Source organism: Cephus cinctus, unplaced genomic scaffold, assembly GCF_000341935.2.
Source record: "Cephus cinctus unplaced genomic scaffold, Ccin1 Ccin1_scaffold0080, whole genome shotgun sequence".
NCBI classification, from domain to species: Eukaryota; Metazoa; Arthropoda; class Insecta; order Hymenoptera; family Cephidae; genus Cephus; species Cephus cinctus.
The window spans coordinates 489507-502646 of NW_014332821.1; the positions used below are offsets into that span (position 1 = coordinate 489507).

The 13140-nt window shown below is 41.4% G+C and overlaps 1 protein-coding gene across 6 annotated transcripts in view; it reads left to right on the forward strand.

Annotated features, from left to right (window-relative positions):
* Positions 1 to 12860, forward strand: part of LOC107271359 — a 24843-nt gene extending 11983 nt beyond the window's left edge. For 3 of the 6 annotated variants that reach the window (XM_015747276.2, XM_025088570.1, XM_015747287.2), the window contains 2 exons: positions 3412 to 3537; positions 3933 to 12860. In XM_015747276.2, the coding sequence (XP_015602762.1) occupies positions 3412 to 3537; positions 3933 to 6880 (3074 nt within the window). In that variant the 3' untranslated portion in view covers positions 6881 to 12860. Of the gene's footprint in view, positions 1 to 3108; positions 3250 to 3411; positions 3538 to 3932 lie in introns of those variants that run through there. The other 3 variants (XR_001538611.2, XM_015747297.2, XM_025088584.1) reach the window with 3 other exon arrangements.
* The last annotated feature ends 280 nt before the right edge of the window (positions 12861 to 13140 follow it).

Sequence of the window (13140 nt, forward strand, 5' to 3'; positions counted from 1 at the left end):
AATCTACAAGGAATTCCAGTCCTAGTCGACCGCGAAACACGACAAAATTTAAGCCAGGCATTTTTAACGTCCCTGCTATAGCTAGCTAATAGCCCTAGTTAAATCATGCTTTAAGCCGCGTGTACAATGTGTCCCAGGTAACCATGTAAGCTACTTAGAACGGACATTTTTTCTTATTTTTAAATTTCGGTCATTATTGTACTTGTACCATTGGACTCAAAATTGAATGCTCTCTTGATTTTCCGAATAAAAATTTCATCATCCTATAGAAACTATTAAAGTCGACCTTCGAATTACATTAACGCCTGCACTCAGAAAGAAATTCAATAACGAAATCTTCCGTTCCCCTTGAAATCCTACGACTCCTGTCTGAAACATTTTTTTATATCTGTCTTCGTTTCCGAAAAAAAAATCGACCCAGTCATTATAAATGCCCCACCCTGTATACATGCTCTTGGCGCGATACGACTAAATCAACGGATGTCAAAGGTGACATTTCATCGTCTCCGATCTTTACATATTTTATTAATCCTTTTAATGAACCTTTTATACAATTATGCATTCATTAAACTCGTGCAAACGAATGTCCTCTGGAATAAATTTTCTGAAAGAGCATAGCTTGTCTTTCTGTCGAGCAAATCAGTTCTTGAAGACGTCGCGTTCAAGGTGGTGGCGCCACCGTCGACCGGCGTCCCGCTATCCCTACTTTCACATTTCCGATGAAACTTTTCGCAACCAACGTGATCGCCCTTCTTTCTCGTAGGACTTTCATCGCTCTCGACACAGCAGACCGCACCGAATTGATTTATCGCGGTATAACTAGCGAGAAAAAAGTGTCACTTTGTTCCAACTCGACTAAAGACGATGCTTACTATGCCAAGGTAGTTAACCGAGAGTCATAACGACATTTACTGCAATGAAATTATACAACAGAGCTCATGTCAAGCCTAACAAAGCGTGAAGCCGCGTTGTGTGTCGCGTCGTTGTAGGTATACTACTCAAATAAATAAAGCAAAGCCTCGTACTCAGCCGGGCGACAGAGTTGTCAACGTGACTGAAGCCCGACGTAGATATACTTCAAGCGTAGGATACTTTAGAACTCCTTCTTCTACAGACACCCTCTCTCTCTCTCTATCTCTCTCTATCTCTCTCTATCTCTCTCTATCTCTCTCTAGACCCTCGTCCTCACCGAACAGTTCACCCTCATACTCGTACAGCCACTTGTGTATCTTCTGTCCACTTCACCTACGTGTTTTATATTCACTTCGCATCCCGTCCAATGGAATGCGTGTACGCTGTCTATGTAGTCGGTAGTTAGTATATCGTGTAACAGTCGAGCGCCTGTCGCATAATAAAGCGAGAACAAAGGAACGCACTTTTAACGGATGCCTCTGTCCTCTGATCGTACGCGAGTGCGCGTGCGTTGGCCTGTGACCAATTTTCGCTTTAACTCCAAAAACATTTGGAAAATGCTGCTTTTTCGATCGCTCGCTGTCAAACCTCTACTGCACTACCGATTTATTCGTTCCCGTGTAAATCAACGTCGAGGCTTCGAATCTGCCGTGCATTCGTGCGATCCTGCACTTTTCAAAGCTTTTCCATTAGCCACTCGCCATACCCCGTACTCTGCGAAGAAGGTAGCTCCTGGAGTACGTACATTGCCATTGATTTAGACTGTTTGCTCGTTCGTAACTTCTTTCACGTAACGTTCAATCAAATTTTTCGTTGGGCCTTTTTCATCTTTTTACATCCTTTTTTTCCTTTGTCTAGGGTCATTCGTGCTTTATATATCTCTTGCTTCCTTGTTTTTCTCTTTTTCGTTCTTTCGTCGATCCCTGTCGAAAATCGAGATTGATGCAGCAAATTAAGCGAGTCCCTACGTGACATCACGACTTTTCTTCTCGAGCGACCGATACTGACGTTACGTATCGTAACAGCTTTATCGACAGATTACGTTTCATAATCTTTGAAAAGTACGATATTCCTTTCACTGCAATCCGAAAACTTTGACTATTATTATACACACTCGATTGTTTTCTCGTGAACAGCAACTGTTTGGTATTTTTTTTCTTCTTTAGCTTCAACGTACCGTCACCGTTCTTTACTGTACTTCGTGCATCTGGCTTTTCTGTTCTTATCGCTATTTTTTGCTATCGGAAAATTATTTTTATTCCTACAACGAACGGGATTTACATTTCCCATATTTATTTAGCAAACAATACGTGCCGGCTTCGTGAATCGTAATTATTGCATAAAGTCAATATTGAAGTTTGCGCTCAAATAATGATTTTTTTCGAGCATACCGAACACACATTAAATCTATATTACACGAGAGCCTCGTACAATTCTCACGTTGCTTTATCTTCTATTTCGATCGTACTAAAAACGTTATCACCTTCTTGTTTTAATCGGACCGCCGTATCAGCAATATAACACAGTAAAGATACCTAAGAGACTCGGGCAAATCTCGCGCCAAGTAAGGAAAAGAAACTTGGCCGGGCTACATTCACTGGAGTCGCTGCAGTCACTGGAGTTATCTAGTTATACCTGAAGATGCGGTCAAATGCAGTCAATGCCCTGCTTTCTAGAAATTGATCAAAACTTTTCTCTATATATTTTCGTGTATTCGGAATCTATGTTTAACCAAGGCGAAAGAAATCGGCGATGCATATACGTACGTAGGATCACAGTGCGTCTGAGACTCGAGTGACATCTAAACATGTCCTTTCTGACGTCATCTTTAAAACCTGCAGTTCCCTTTTACCCGTGCAGTACATAACGTATGCATAACGGAACACGTGAATTATAATTACTCCGTGCATTTAAATATCTATCATTTGAAATATGAGCAGTGCATATATTCACTTACCGCGGGATTGCATAGTTTATCATTAATATGGGAATTTCTCTTATCATATTTCGTATAGACAAAACGTTGCTATTAGCAGAGGAAAAATCATCGTATGTTTACGTTGTGATAACACGACAGATATACAGAGTTAAATGAATACATAGAAAGCGCAATGTAACTGATAAGAGATAAATCCAAGTCGGCCAGATAATAACTGAAGGGTAATCAACTTGCGGTGCTTCAGTAGACGACTGGTCGTCAAGGCGAATACGCGTGGTTCGTTGCTTCGCAATAGTAAATCGTTAAATGATTACATGGAGATCAGAATAAAGTACAAGACCAAAATCTGCAGAAGTGAGATCCAGGAAATCAAGTGTTTCTATCGTGCTTTCAATTTCGTCTGTGTTTAGTATAAAAATTGAAATTTTGAACCCTAAATTCTTTACCGTCTAACGGGACTGTCACGTTAGACGCGACCGAGCGAGCGATTAGTCGTAAAGACGCCCATTTAATGGAACATGGCTGAACGTATCTCTCAACGGATTTTCCTTTTTTTGCAGAATCGAACGAACAGGGGAAAAATGAGGGAACCGGCGAGGACTTCACGAACGGTCAGGAATCCATGCAAAATGGTGAGGACGACGTTGCCCAGGAAACGAGCGATCAGGCTCAACAAACCACACCAGGTATATCCGCTCGATATTCATGCTCGTACGAGATAGTGACGATAACGCGTGGTAGACGAATTCGTAAAAAGAGATATACTGTATCTAGAATAAAAATAGGTATTTGAATTTCGTAATTTTATTTGTTTTCATGAGAGATAGTCGTTCATGGGTCTAAATGGCTTTATACCAATTCAGTATGCTATGGAATGGCGCTTAGGTCATGTTACGAAACATTGTATTCACCGTTGAAAAATTGTCAATTAAATCGTCGGGTGGTACGGAAAAAGAGAAAGGAAAATATATTGTTGATTATAAATGAAGTAAGGAGCCACGGTGAAAAGTGTCCTTGTAATTGAAGTGTATTGCAGTAAAATAGTACGATTACTTAATCATAAGTCGTTGCTATGTTGTAGACTTGCATCAGCGCTATCTGGTGGAGACCATCACAATGACAACGGTAACGGAACGTCGGGTCGTGCGGGAGATCAGTGAGGAGGACTCGAAACCAGGAATAGACGAGAGCGACAGCAGCCTGGTAAAGTCCATCCAGAGTCCAAAGGACGAGACAGTCGGAAAGGAGGAGACCTCGGTCGATCTCGATGACTCGAGTAAGTGCGGAAGTCTTGAAAACGTGAACAAGCCCATCGGCGCGAAGTCTGTCGCGAGCGACCAAGGAGGCCGGGAGACACCGGACCCGACGGAATTGTCGTTGTCATTTAAACTGGGCAGAATATCTCTGGTGTCAAACAGTCTGAAACCCAATTCAGCTGTCAGACAACTCTTTCCTGACCCGAGATTCATTTCCCCGCCTCCAGCACCGGCCAAGTCTCTACCGCAGACCACTGGGCCGGAAGACAGCGAGGAGTCGAATAACGCAGAGGCACAAAAGTTTTTGATAACCACCGAGAGCCTGCGACTGTTCGACGCTGTCAAAAGGTCAAAACTTACTGGCGCACAGAGCGACTCGTCCGAGAGCGATTCCTCGAGCATCAAGAAAACAATAGAGCGGAACGCGCTAAGACGCAGTCTCATATCCAAGTTCGAGTCTAGCAGCAAGAAGAAGAACTTGCGCTCGAAGGATCTCACCCTGGAGGAGAGGATACGGCAGTTGACGTGCGTCGATCAGGATGATCTGGATACGGAAAGTAGTACCTCGGAGAATGCGACTACGGCGAATGGAAGTGACTATATTGAATTTCCAATACGCACTTCGCCCTCTGGCGAGGAGACGAAGGTCGAGACTCTTTCGCGTAATTCCGGATCCACGAACAACTCCCAGGAACATGTCTCAAGCAGTGGATCCAACAGTGGACCCGGAGGTACTCATCAGTCGACGTACAAGAAGATCACTGATTTGTTTGGGCAGAAGAAATGCGAGGCGATTGTCGACTCGACGAAGAATCTCCCTGACCTGGGTATTGGGAATAAGATGACTCAGGTAAAGGATTACTCTGGCAAGACACCTGTATCGAAGATGAACTCGGATGCTCGTAAGCAATTTCTTGCCAGTCTCGCTCCCTTGTCCTGCGTCGCGGCCACTGCTATGGATAATCGCGAGGACTACTACCAACTGTCTTCGAAGATGACAACCAGCGGCAACAGGGACTCGATAGGGTACAACTCGGATTCCTCGTACAGTCTCGAGGACATCGACGCCGCCCTGCGGGGCGAAGAGAGGAATTATAAAAACGCGGCTGGCCCGCCAGATGTCACTAGAGGAACTCCGACCGGTACAGGACCCGATCGCGACGGTGGGGATTCCACGAGCGACGAATTGCTGGCCTTTGTCGAGCAGGACAAATCCAGGACCGAGAGGATCAAGAAACGTTACAACGACACGGAGGAACATCGCGAGGACGACGAGGACGACGAACTCAATGATTATGGATTCAATCGGCGACCTTCCGTACGAGGTATAAAGCCTCAGTTCGGCTCTACCAACGAGATCATACGGCAGCTTCAATCGCGGAACGCTGTCGCGCCCGGTTCCTTCGGCGACGCTAAGGCCGGTTTTCATAATCAACAACGATATTTAAAATCGACATTTGAAAACTTCCCCGAGCCCGCGGACGAGGATGGCTACGTGATGTTTGAGGATGGCCGGGATACAAACACTATTGACAGGATAAGGACGATGCAGAAGCAGATCGACGAGATGTATGAGATTATAGGAGAGTCCGCAGTGAGCCAGGGCACCCTGAAGCGTAGCTCGTATCTCGAGAGCACTCTACCGCGACCGTTAGTTCGAGTTCCCATGGCTGACGAGGGAAGTCATCGCTATCCCGATCACAAGAATGGCGTTCGCTTCCCCGAGCAACACACCCCGGCAGGTGCGAGAATGCTACGCATCGCCGGCGGGGGTGACGGCGCACCGGGAAACATTTACAGCACCCTTCCGGCGAAGGCACGACGTCATCCAGCCGTGGCTGTTTCCACCAACCACTGCGGCCTAGTTCCCACTTCCGATGCTAAATGCTATCGGACAATGTATTTTGTTCCCTATAACGGAATATCGGATCCGACCTATCAGAACATCCAGCGGATCCTGCCGCCGCATTCCTCGCCGAATTACGCAAACCATATCGAGCGCTATCCTTATCCACGAAACGCTCACGCGGACCAGCATCAGCAACCGCGTTACTATTCGAGAGCTGCGGCTGTTCTTCCAGCCCATTCCCAAAGCCCTGCTCTGCATTTGCATCTCCATCAGCCCGAAGAGTTTCGTCTATCCGGTGCCGGTAGTTTGCAACCCTTGACTTCGCTGGGTCCCCTCGGTCCTCATAATCTTCATCCCCCTCACCCCGCTCACCTGCCCCACGGGCATCCCATGCAAATTCAACAACAGCAGCAACCCCCGGCACCACCTCCTCCTCCGCCGCAGCACCACCACCCTCATACTCATCCACATCAGCATCAGCATCAACAACAATCCATACCGATCTACGGGGTCGCGTCCTCCGTCCCCTATTCCGTGACCACACCGATGCGGGCTGCTACACCGGGTGGCGCTGGCTACTCCTATCAAGTACATCTGGGACGCGGCGCTGCCGATGTACAGACGCAAACGATTTCCGTACCTTCGGCAACTACCTCTTCATCCTTATCATCGTACAACATGGCGACCGCGTCGGTTCAGCTCTCTACCATTTCCTCGAGTTCCTCGTCACCCTTGTCCTCGCCAACCAAGGCACAGCGTACCGTGGCCGAACGTGGAGTTCCCGAGGGTGCCGCTAGTGCACCTGCTCACGATTTCACGAGCAACACATCCGCCGGTCATCCACCCAGCTCCTTCCTGGGACATCCGAGCAGCGTGCCACCACCGAATACCCAGAACTCTGTGTACTACGCAATGAACGTGTAAAACTTCGAATATTGGACTAATGGATCGTCATGAGGAACTGTCTCGTTATGCATGTACATATAACGTGTTACCATTTCTTCAGGTAAAAATTAAGGAATGTCAGTCGAACGCGTCAGCTCCTCCAATGTATACGCTAAGTTTACCCAAATGCTTTCTAGGGATGCAGGATTCATGAAAATACCGGCGGGAGACCTTTGGGAATTGTTTCGACAGAAGGGTACATCGTCCGTCTTCGTTTTCAATAATTCAAGCAAACGGTGATCGTTAATCCCCGAGGTGACGGACGCGTCCAAAGAAGCAACTGGATCTCACGGATCCTACGGATTTAGACCAAATTACTCCGTTAGAAGTTTTTGGTATCTTTTGACGCTCGCGGGAATCTTGTGTGTAAAAATTCTTCGAAATTGGGAATGACCCTTGCTGTGCACTGTGCTGAATCTCCACGAGTAGATTTGCGTATAAGGCTTTCACTGTCTGGGATCTATGTGCATCTCTTGCATGACGTGTATAATGTATATATGTATAAGAGATAGCAAAATTTTTGACGTACGGCTACGGCCAATCAGCTCGAGCAGGAGATTCCGCACATACTTTTTGGAGTAGAAATTAGCGATTCGCGTGTCGTGTCTGTTGGCCGCGCTTCTTGATGTAGGCCATGGCGTCACTTTCGGATCGATGCATTTTCTTGCTCCGGAGTTTATACGGTAACTTTTTCATCCTTACCGTCTGAATAGGAATATCGTTCCTAAGTATATTTCCAATCAACATTGAATTTCTTTGTCGGTATGGAATTCTATAGGATCATTGAAAACGTGTCATACGTCATTAGGGTGTTGGGGGAGACGATAGTTTTATCAATGCACGATACTTCGTATTCGAAAGAATAATAATTGTGCCAAATTGAGCAAAGACGTTAGAGGGACAAAGAATGTTTTGAGATGTAACTTTAATAGGACGAAATTATCTCGTTGGATCTGTTAAATGCTGAAGGGAATTGTGGAAAAGCTGAATTTAATTATTACGTAGCTCACGATCTGTTCGAATTCTAGTTTCTCGTGATCAATATAAAAGCTTCTCAGTGTTCAGTGGAAGGATGCAGGATCTAAAGACGGTCCGAGGCTTAAACGAAAATCATGCCAAATTGCACGATAAAGAATTATTAACGTTTTCGGTTATTTCGCACGGTTAGAATTTTCGAATTTTTTTCTAAAATTCAATACCGATCGATGTAACGGTCATTGATATCTCCTAAAGTTGCACGCATTATAGGTAATCTAATGTGTCAGCGATATCCGCTGTTGATCGGCTGGTATCATTAATTACAGATCATTTCTTTTTCTTGTTCTTCGCAGTGACACTGTCACTATAATTTCGTTCGAACTAGGAAGCATACAAAAAAAGTTGTATGATCGCTCGTTACGCCGATCATGATTGACAAATACGTCAGTCCGAAGATCACGAGTGCCGTTAGAGTCGCTTTTAAGTGATGCATGAAAGATCTTCACCAGGCCCAAAAGATAAACAGAGATCGATGAATCATAATGGTACGTGTAACTTGACAGTCGCTTAAGCAGTTGATGGGAAGATGAAAAGGAGACTTTTAATATTCAAGATAAATCAAGAGAGCGCAAAAGAGAGAAATTGATTAACCATAATAAACCAATGAATTTTTAATCCTCCGTAAATGCTCGATTAATCTGACGTAGAGTACTGAAAAGTCTCTCCCGATTGCTGATACATACGTAAGGACGAAGCGAACTTTGCTTGCGAAACAATGCGAATTTTTATATCGATCACGGTTTGCGATTAAAACACGCCGACGTTTATATTGCGAAACTCTGTAAGTTTCGACGAAGGAGAATAGTTTATCGTGTGATCTTAGCCGATATCGATCGCAGTGTAATCATAGCGTTAATAACAATAATAATAACACTACTAATAATAGAAAAACACTGAGAACCAAAGTTATTATATTATCGTTAATTATGATTTAAATAGTTTTTATTTATAATATCAATTAAAAGCATCATTCCGCCCTAGAGATAGATCTTTTTATTACTAAATAATAGTCACGGACACGTTACGTATGTAAATACATATCACGTGATCATAAAAATCCTTTTTCGTACTCCACACGTAACGCACTGGATAATTCTTTTATCACTTCCATATACACATATTCACGATATATCTTAAGTTCGTAAATATCCATGTAATTCTGCGTTTATGATGCTCGTTAGATTTATCATATTATTTGTACACGCTGTTATTTCTTTGCGAGCGAGAAGCGTAGCGCGAAAGACCAAGTCGGGAAGTGCGGAATTGGTAATCGAATGAGAACCAAATGGGTTTTCGGTATTCAATATTAAAATTGAGAATTGCTTCTGTTCCAAGTTCCAATGTTACAGAATGCACTGTGGACGTTGCATTTGGAGTACGTTTCACGTGAGATTGGATTTTCACGAGATATTCCGTAACACTTTGGCGTAACGACTAGATCCCCAAATATTTATATTTTTACGAATAACAGTCATCTACACTTATCACGCGATAATGATAATTGGAACGACGTATGCGGTTGGAAGAGAACAAAAAGAAATTTTCTAGACGAAAAAGAAAAGAACGAAAGACACAGAGGGCTTTTAAACATTGAAGACTGCAATAATTACAACACTGGCCTATTAATTAATATATAGCTAGGTATCTACCAATCGTAGACAAAACTATAGATTCAAGTATGTCTATACGCTTACGCCATTACAGAGACAAGATAATACGATACATACCATTATCCACCTAAACACACACACGGTTAGGACACATTAATAGGTAGGTAGATATATATAAACATATATATAATATATACACATAAATATATATACAAGTGAACACACACGATCGTGTGTATATGTGCGTTATCGTTTTCTTATAGAAAATCTCATATTCATTATTTATTTGTACTTTTATTTTAGTTACCTCTTAAGTTAGTAAAGTTCATTCCAAAGAGTTCTCTTAACTAGGAATTGCGTTTGACTTACCTTCGTCCATCCCATTTCACGATCGACAGGACGCCTCGCGTCGATGCGTATCTGTCATTGTTTCTTTTTATGCCGGTCGATTTACGTCGCACGTAAAATATATATTAAATCTCGTACGAAGTGGCAGATCGTACTATGGTATTCTCAGAATAAACTTTCCTGGTTGTTCTTCTTTTTCATTTTTCCACCTATTAGGGTTTTCCTCTTAAGAGTGGCACATCGTGATAAAGTTCTACCAAGCGCGAGAGTGTCTGAACTGTCTCTTATACAAATTGCTCGCAGGCAACACATTTGTACGAGGTATTAATCGGTGTTGGTGATAGCTCACAGTGCGCTGTACAGAAATGCACTTTCGTTGTATCGCAAGGAAACGTCTATGCATTGTGTAGTTACTGTCAGTGAAATATGTAAGCGACACTAGCGCCGCCTGTACGCCGTTGCGAGTACTACGACGGCAAAGTTACGTTCTCAGATACTATAATAGATAATCTTGAAATCTCATCTACCTGAGGCAGAATTGACATTACGAAAATTCGTGTACTTATTGTAGTTTTTGAAAAGTTGATACTATGATTTTGAAATCGAGGTTCGGATAAATTTAATATAACTGTACACGTGAGGTATTATGTAGGTCCGTTGGACACTGTGGATACTTAATAACTTTTAAGATTATTTAACTCAGGTGGAAAAATCTGCTGGACCATAGCTAGAAAAAGTGTAGAAGACAAATTTGTTGTAATATCGAAAAAATTTGACGTATCTCGCGAGATTTGTAAACACGATTGCGAATCGACTGAGCGAGATCGAGTAATCGAATGTTCGTTAATATATCACTGTCATTGTTATTATTGTTATTATATCGTAATAATAGTACATGTGATGCGAACAAAGTTATCCAGGTACCATGCACAAACTACTTTACATAACGAATAACGAGCCTTTTCGCAGGCTTATATTGTAATAATTAATGATGTAATATTGTAAACTATATTGCTAGAGAGATTGATAACTAACAGTATTTGGGACCCTCCGTAGTAATGTTATGTAAACGTAACGATGTAACAAGTCCAATTTTTGAGGAATGTTGCATACACATAGGGGATGGAAGTGATAGAATGGAAATTTCGAATTTTTTCTTTAGTCTTTTTTTTCTTATTTCATTTTTTGACGACTGGTATCATCTTTACAGCGATTCACGCATGTTAATACCAAGCGACCGTTTGTTCTAATGCGTTAAAATGAAATTTCGGTACTCGTTGCGAATTGGCTGCATATTGAAATTATTGTATTCTATTCGTCTGTACTGTTTATATATACATATACATATATATAGACCATTTCAGATTGAGGTCGCCACTATTACGAGAGTTAAAAATCAATAATTTGTATCGCTAGTATTTTTTTCGAAAACGTTTGGCATTCGATTTATCGTTGAAAATTATATAGTTTAGCGCTGTTGGAACACTTTTTGTGGATTGCGAAGATTAAGTTGCTTGTCGAGGAAACTCGAGTTTAATCGGTAATAAAAGATCATAAAACTGATGGAAAACGATTGTGGAGAAATACACGTGGGAAAAACGAGAATTTTCTATAATCTGGATAGCGGATACGAGTAAATATTGCAAAAATAGAAGAACTTGCGAGATTGCTCGCTGCGAAAGGTATTAACAGCGATTAGTAAATCTGATACGGTTTTGACTTGCTGATACAAAAAAAAATTTTTGAGAAAACAATATATATATACATATATATATATAATACATATACACAGGGTGTGCGAAAGAGATTGTATGTTCGTATAAAAAAAAATTGCAGTATGCACTTCCATTGATATAATTATTTAAAGAACAATATATAATAACAAGTCGATTATCATAAATCTCAATTATTTCATCGAATGGAAATACAATTTTTTCGATTATTATTCCAACAATAATTCTTCCTATTGTTAAATTCAAAACACACGAGATTTGATTACTCTTCGGAGATACGGTCATTTTCGAACAGCCGGTATATATAGGGTACAAAATGAAATTGCTGTTCTATAAGTGTGATCAATAGTGGATGCAAGTCGTTGGTGTGAATCGAGCATTAAAATTAAGAGAAGCAGCTCATGGAATAATCGTAGTGGAAAAAAAATTAGCATTTTATAAAGGACGCAGTTAGAATCTTTCGTGAAACCCATTAAAAAATTATTCGACAAGACACATTTAAGTGTCACCCGTTAAGTGAAGTGTACTTGATCGAGCATATGCTTAAATACATAACTTCACTTATTTCTCTCTCTGAAGGATACTATTTAATTTATTAACGACTAGGCCATGCTATTGTACAACACTATTGTCCAGTGGTCCAGTGAAGAATTTACAGTATTCTCTTATTCCATAGATAAATATAGCGAGAATGAAAATACGAGTGTCGTATGAGTATTTGCTTCTTTTTGTTTTTTGGAGACGTCATTACGTGTAATTCAGTCGGGACACAGGCAGAAATACGAAGCAGTACGTTGAGGAGAATCGTGAATGATTAAGGTTGATGATTCAAGAAGAGGCCAAGGGCGAGACGCAGGAAACTTTGCGGTTTCTCAAACGAAGTATTAAAGTATCCAAAGTATATCTTAACGAGTTCCAGTATAGCACGAGCATGATGATAAGAAACAGATGAGATTTCGATTAATTTGCATCAAAGACACGTAGTCCGTATAATATAGTTACTTAGACATTATGTAGTAAATAAATTCATAAACTTAGTACAATAGCTATTGAAGTATTTTATGATAGAGAATAGTATTAACGTTACACTACGTATATGAAATGTTGGTTTTAATGTAAGTTAGATACTTTTATGATCGATGGCCAAAAGTGAGATAAACTGTATATATCCACTTGATTGTTAAATAAATTAGTCGTTAGTATGTAAATAAAAGCTTTATCTATACAAGAGTTATACCGGCGCATAGTTAATTCGTCAAATAAATCCTGCATAGTGAAGTCGTCTAAGATATGCGCATTGCTTTTTGCTTTGGTAAGTACCTTCCTTAAGAAACACGGTGTGGCAGTTACAAATTAGTAATGTTCGAATTTCTTACCGAAGGATGTAATAGTTATGAAACGCCTGATATTGTATGTCACTGGGTAGGAAGTTTTAGCATTTTTCATGGAAATATTATACTATGCTTGCCGGGTTATTTTTACTTTCGTTTGATTGGTGCTTCTGTAACAG